General features: G+C 29.4%; 3 protein-coding genes across 3 annotated transcripts in view; 1 reads left to right on the top strand and 2 right to left on the bottom strand.

The window, feature by feature from the left end:
- Nucleotides 1-680, bottom strand: part of LOC108691955 (astacin-like) — a 2085-nt gene extending 1405 nt beyond the window's left edge. Inside the window, exon 1 of the mRNA XM_018199944.1 lies at nucleotides 557-680. Coding sequence (XP_018055433.1) covers nucleotides 557-665 — 109 coding nt within the window. The 5' untranslated portion in view covers nucleotides 666-680. The remainder of the gene's footprint in view (nucleotides 1-556) is intronic.
- A 423-nt stretch (nucleotides 681-1103) lies between these two features.
- On the top strand, nucleotides 1104-3005 carry LOC108692006 (mitochondrial thiamine pyrophosphate carrier-like). Its single transcript, XM_018200078.1, has 4 exons — nucleotides 1104-1232; nucleotides 1319-1471; nucleotides 2190-2392; nucleotides 2544-3005. Exons 1-4 carry the CDS (start codon nucleotides 1104-1106, stop codon nucleotides 2986-2988), a joined length of 930 nt encoding a protein of 309 aa, XP_018055567.1. The 3' UTR covers nucleotides 2989-3005.
- On the bottom strand, nucleotides 2584-5472 carry LOC108692003 (glyoxylate reductase/hydroxypyruvate reductase). The gene is made up of 5 exons (XM_018200074.1): nucleotides 5215-5472; nucleotides 4658-4978; nucleotides 3728-4185; nucleotides 3300-3424; nucleotides 2584-2761 (listed from the first exon to the last, which is right to left on the bottom strand). The coding sequence occupies exons 1-5, from the start codon at nucleotides 5409-5411 to the stop codon at nucleotides 2726-2728; spliced, it is 1137 nt and encodes a 378-aa protein (XP_018055563.1). The 5' UTR covers nucleotides 5412-5472; the 3' UTR covers nucleotides 2584-2725.
- Between the last annotated feature and the right edge of the window lie 996 nt (nucleotides 5473-6468).

Here is a 6468-nt window from a genome sequence, read left to right on the forward strand (position 1 = left end):
TTCGTAGATCTATCCTGATGAAAATTTTTCTTAGGATTTTTATACGAATTGGAACACTTCAAAAAGAAAGTTCAAAAAGAATTGAGAAAGTCTCTATACCTTTTCTTGGAATTTGTCATACATATGATTTCTGAAATATTCTGAGATTTCTCATTCTATAATGCCTAAAAAATATCTTAAATTAAAAATATCTTAAATTTATAGATTAATAAAATTCATCAGAAATTATATAGAATGAGAAATCTTAAAGTATTTCAGAAGTCACAGATGATTTAAGGTATATTTCATACATTTCATACATTTCATATATACATGAAGAATTCTAAAAAATGTACATCTTTGCCGAATAATTTATATAAAAATTGACAATTTTTTTAAATTTCAGAAATTCTAAAAAATTTGGAATTTACATAAAAATTCTCAAAGATATGAACAATTCTGAAAAAAAATTTTCATCAGAGTAAAAGTTAGAAAAGAAGTAAACCAAAATTAGAGTTAATCTACTTTATAAAAATATATGCATGTCAGATGTTCTGTATAATGCATTCTCATTTACCTATGTTTGGAACAATAGGATGTATCGTTTTGACGGAAATTTCGTTTATTGGCAATGCAATTCCAAAATCGATAATCGCCATGCAAAACAAGCACATAAGCGATTTCATCTTCGTGATTGATTTCTCCTTGGGTTTTGTACACTTTTACAATTGGAAATTCCTACGAGATGAGGTTTTCGCGATCCCACTATAGCTTGCGCGGTTTTTTTTTTTAAAAGTAGTTGAGGATAGGTAATATTAGAGTAGGTTAGCGCAACAGCTGATCGATGAGTTTAAAATGTGGTTGCTTCATTTTCGAGTTCATAACAATAATGGTGTAAAAATTTCATTTACATTCTAAGAATCTTGTTTAAATACACCATGTTAACATCATAAGTGTGACAAAGTCACTTATATGTACTGATGTACTGATTCATTTTGTTGATGATTTTTAATTTGTCAAATGTGTCGTCACACGTATAATCTATACAAAAAGTTTATACAAAATTAAATCTTCGGTACAAACTACACGCTTTTGTATTTCATTAGTTGAACAAATACATCAGAATGATTATGGACTTTTCAGTACAAAAAACAACTGAGTTATTCTCAGATCATGCAATTGCTGGCGCTGCCAGTGGATTTATAACGAGATTGTTATGTCAACCTTTGGATGTGATAAAAATTAGATTCCAAGTATGTACATCAATTTACATAGTAAGATATATTTTAATATATCTTTCTACAGCCCTGCAATTAATAAATATTTTTGTATTGTACAGTTGCAAGTTGAACCAATTTCAACGTATCACGTTAGCAAATATAAATCTATATCACAAGCTGTTCTGTTAATTTTAAGAGAAGAAGGACCTACCGCCTTATGGAAGGGTCACGTACCTGCACAATTAATTTCAATTACCTATGGAATGGGTCAGGTATCAAATAAAATTTATTCAATCATTTAGTTGCAGTTAATGTGTTAAATTTATGTATAGGGCTGCCAACAGTTTCCCACAGACGAGAAATGTCATTATATTGTTCAGATAAAGAATCTTTACAAATAAAGATCTAGTATACAGAGCACAACAAGAATGGAATCAGAAGTGGATAGGGAACACAATGAAAAAACAATGAAAAAAATTCATTTATTTTAAATTTATAACTATTCCTCATTATCCTTGTTAAAATTATAGTCATTTTTGTATTTCAATAACCTTCTTTATCTATATCGTAGAATACTGGAAATGAATATCCCTGATCTGTATATAAGTCTGCAGTCGTTTTAAAGAATTTCTCACTCTTTCAAAAATTCCAAGTTGAATCTACTGGCAAATTATGTATATACACGTAGTATTCTTATCTATACATTTAAATTGAACTGTTGTTGATTGAAAAAAATAATATGTGGATTGTCTTCAGACTAATGAGTGTTATGAAAATTAACTATTTTATCTCTGGTGAACGTAGTTTCGTCAGTAAATAATAAGAATTTTATTAACTTGCAATATACAATTACAATATAAAAACAGATTGACAAAGATTGTTGTAAAATTATATATAGAATTATATATAGATCAAAAACTTTTGGCAACCATAATTTCAAGTTTTATTGTATGTTTTATATTTTTAATCATACATCGCTTGTATGTACAGTTTTATTGTTATAATGTGTTTCTAAAAATGCTGCAACGAGTTCCACAAATTGAAGAATGGCATCACACGATGCATTTTGTCGCCGGTGCTGGTGCTAGCTGTGTGGGGACAATCATTTCGTTTCCTTTTGACACTATGAGAACTAGATTAGTAGCTCAATCGAATAATCATCGAGTATACAACGGAATATTACATTCTTGCAAGCAAGTTATAAAAAATTTACTTTCAATTAATTTCAAAGTACTGTTGATGATTTTAACTCATTGTCAGTGTTTTACTGACTAGCATAAAAAATTAGCTTTATAAAAATATTTTTATATTTGAGTGACATATATGTTTTATCTCTTTTTCCAGTTCAATTCTTCGACAAGAATCGCCGAGAGTCTTCTTTTTCGGTTTGTTACCGACTTTATTGCAAATTGCTCCTCACACTGGCCTGCAATTTACATTCTATGAATTCTTCAAGGATCTCTATAAGAGATACATCTCTGATACCGGTTTCTATAATTCCATGTTATCTGGTAGCGCCGCTGGATTCATAGCGAAAACGATTGTGTACCCTTTCGATCTCGCTAAAAAGAGATTGCAGATACAAGGTTTCCAGCACGGTCGTAAAGAATTCGGTAAATTTTTCCAATGCAACGGATTACTGGATTGCTTGAAAGTGACGATAAAAGAAGAGGGTGTGCAAGGTTTATTCAAAGGCTTAGTGCCGAGTCAAATAAAAGCCACTATTACTACGGCTTTGCATTTTACTACATATGAACAGGTTTTATTACTATTAAAGATGTTGCGGTAATAGAAATTCAAATAAAGAGGACAAATAATAATGTATAAATAAAATGTATGTATACATATATATATATATAATAATTACTTATAAATGTTGTTTGAAAATATTTATGTATACCTTGTACTTTAAAAGTCTGATTTTTAATTGATATAATTATATAGTATGCTCTTAAATAAGTTATACATTTTGTATTATGTACATATATAAATCATTGCAAAACTAAATTACACAAGTTTATCTTCGACTGAGGAATAAATATATCACAATTATTAGGAATTTCTCATTGTATACATCATATAACAGTGTTAAGAATTTACTTTTCCATATTCTGCAGGCATTTCTTCAGGATTTCCCTCCAGAACAGCTATGATATTTTTCGCTGTGATACAAGCCATTTCATTTCTAGTTTCTATGGTTGCGCTTCCGATATGAGGTAAAATCACTAAAAGAACACAAATGCAGATTGATATTTATCGCATATTTAACATCCAATACATAGAATCTGATAAGATAAATAAGTGAATATTCAAATTGAAAAATCTATAATATATTTGTAATTATTATTAAGATTTTTGTCAATAACAACAAAAAAAGCATATTGAGGAGTTAAATATTTTTTATCAAAATATTATAAAATGTCTAATACAAATAATTGTGAAAAAAGTTATTCGCTTCAAGTATCACAGGGAAACAGTCATATTTTCACTCGTCTTCTTATCACATCTCTCTGCATTGATATACGTACCACAATTTTCTAGCCCTAAAAGTTCATGATCTATTGGTAGCGGTTCTGGTGTTGTAACGTCTACGCCAGCTGCTGCAATTGTATTGTTCTTTAAAGCATCAATCAGCGCTTGTTGATCTACTACATCCCCGCGGCTACCGTTCACGAATATAGCTGTCTTCTTCATTTGATTGAAAGCCCAAGAATTAAACATATATCTAGTTTGTGGTGTCAATGCCACAGTTACTATGACAAAGTCACTATTCTGGAGTAACATGGGAAAATCAACTTTTTCACCATCAAAATTAGATGCTTCTTCTTTGACAGTTCTGTTAAAATACAATATCTTGGCAACGTTGAAACTCTTAAGTATCTCAGCGACTCTAAAGCCAATTCTACCTAAACCAACAATTCCTACGACTTTCCCTGCCAGCCCTGTGCCACACATCCATACAGGCGACCAGGATGTCCATTCACCTCTGTAATAAACATAATATTCAGTTTCAAACATTCTGCTATGATACATCTTTTATGATACATCTTTAAATCCGTAACAATACTTTTTGTTAAAGAAACATTGGAACCCATTAAAGTTTTTTATTAGTTTTAAAAGTTTAAAAATTGTCATCTACATAAAAATAAACATAGTACACTAATTAGCCTACATGAATAGAAGAAAATTGTGAAAAATAAGATTATAAAACATAAAATTATTCTAAATGAGACTAATATTACATTTGGTTGTCTCTGTCGTACAATGAATTTTTCAAATGTGTTAATTGACTGCAGGACAGAGAAGTTCTTGGATCTTTCTATCTTATATCAATCAACAGATTTGAAAATTTGTCATACAACAAAAACAGACAAATGTAATATTGATCTTATACTATTTATAAATTAGGAAAATGTTCCAAGGTCAAAACTATATGTTCCATATACTTGTATGCATACTTGTAAACTGCTAAGTTTGCATGCACTACATTTCTTGATGTGGCTAATAAAAGAGCTATAATCAGCTCGGCAGTGCTCTCAGTGAGGACATTCGGAGTATAACCAATTTTGATGTCTCTTTTTTGCAAACTACTTATATCTATATGATCCAAGCCCACCGACATAGATGCCACAACTTTCAACTGCGAGCCTGCATGGTCTAGAACCTCATTATCTATCTTATCCGTTAGCACGCAGAATACAGCGTCTACTCCATAGATTTTAGCCAATAATTCAGCACGAGGTATTGGTTCAGGTTTATCCCATATTATAAGATGGTATCTATAAATGACAAAACATGTATTAAAGGTATTTAAATTAAATTAAATTATAAACATGTATATGAAATATGTATTTATATTATTGAACTTGTTACATATTTGTCTTTGGCATGACATCAAGTTAGACTGGCATAAAATTACATAATATAAAGAAGTTAAATATGTCATATTAACAAAGAAGCAATACCTAAATAAAAAAAATGACAATAATTTAAATATTTAAAATGCAAGTCTCACCGTTTACGCAGCAAGTTTAAGCCTGCAACGGGTATATCTGGCCGTGTAATTAGGATTTTGGGTTTACTCATTTCGATGGCATTCGAATCATTCGATATCAGGACTCTTGGATAATCACAGATTGTCCAACCGATTCTCTTTGTATGAAGGATTCTCTCACTTTGTCTGATGAGACGAACAGTGCTCGCGAATACCATTATTTATTAATGTTTATCTATGACATACCGGAGTTGGACGAATAGTCGCGTGATACGTCGACGAGCTAATCCCCACTAACTCCACTCCACTCTTCACTTGTAATTTTCAAAATTTTCTAGAGATAGCTAATGGATTAAACAGATAGAAGAAATGCATGCATATGGCGAATTGGCGAGTACGCATGAAAAAAATAATTAGTGCATATATCCGTTGCGATTAAAGAATTTATGTTTTCGCACAATCCGAGATAACAGGTCAAGATAAATATTGCAGTATAACTCTTTCAAATATAACTCGTCCAAATTTTTTTTTGTAATTTTGTACATTTATGTATATTCATGCCTAGAATATTATTTATTCCGAAAAGGAAAATTGTTGCTTAAATTCTATTTTTTTTCTTTAATTTCAAAATTTTTTTGTTTATTGCTCTTTATGTCGGTATGTTAGAAAATGATAGTTTAATAATAATTCTTTGATTATTCTCTATAAACACAAATTATTTTATTTTCCCTTTTCTATCGTTTTATTATTTTTGAAATTAGGAGTCCTTTATTTTTTTATTTTCTTATATAATTTAAATTAAATTATAGCAGAGAATAGTTTGTGATTCAAAATGCCGAATAGTAGCGGATTTATATCTTTGAGCTTTGTGATTCTTTTTTTTCTTCTTCTAGGCTTATAAATTTTGGATCTAATCCAATATGTGTCCTAATTTTGAATTTCACAGGATTCTGATTTTAGTGCTATATACACATCTCGTAGAAATTAGGATTAATAACATTTATGTAAAAAAATCACAAAGTATATAAAAGTAACAAAGAACTTAATAAAGTGTATATAAAAAAAATTTTATTTGTACAATTTTCTTTTTAATTAACATTTTATTTGTACAATTTTCTTTTTAATACAATTTTCTTTTTACTAATATTACGCCTAGTAAAATTGATTGGCTAATAGATATAAACGGCTTTATTAATAATATATTTCTTTGCAAAAATAATACTTCATTCATGTATTACAAAATATAACAATATATTACATCTATAAATAATACTA

Source organism: Atta colombica, unplaced genomic scaffold, assembly GCF_001594045.1.
Source record: "Atta colombica isolate Treedump-2 unplaced genomic scaffold, Acol1.0 scaffold55, whole genome shotgun sequence".
Lineage (NCBI taxonomy): Eukaryota > Metazoa > Arthropoda > Insecta > Hymenoptera > Formicidae > Atta > Atta colombica.

What these genes read in the sequence shown, in the direction of transcription:
- LOC108692006 (XM_018200078.1), top strand. Translation starts at nt 1,104, where the DNA reads ATGATTATGGACTTTTCAGTACAAAAAACAACTGAGTTATTCTCAGAT. An exon ending in TGATAAAAATTAGATTCCAA is followed by an intron (nt 1,233 to 1,318) that starts GTATGTACATCA and finishes TGTATTGTACAG; the next exon opens with TTGCAAGTTGAACCAATTTC. An exon ending in GGAATATTACATTCTTGCAA is followed by an intron (nt 2,393 to 2,543) that starts GCAAGTTATAAA and finishes CTCTTTTTCCAG; the next exon opens with TTCAATTCTTCGACAAGAAT.
- LOC108692003 (XM_018200074.1), bottom strand. Translation starts at nt 5,411, where the DNA reads ATGGTATTCGCGAGCACTGTTCGTCTCATCAGACAAAGTGAGAGAATC. An exon ending in TTAAACTTGCTGCGTAAACG is followed by an intron (nt 4,979 to 5,214) that starts GTGAGACTTGCA and finishes TGTCATTTATAG; the next exon opens with ATACCATCTTATAATATGGG. An exon ending in TTTAGGGCTAGAAAATTGTG is followed by an intron (nt 3,425 to 3,727) that starts GTACGTATATCA and finishes GTGTTCTTTTAG; the next exon opens with TGATTTTACCTCATATCGGA.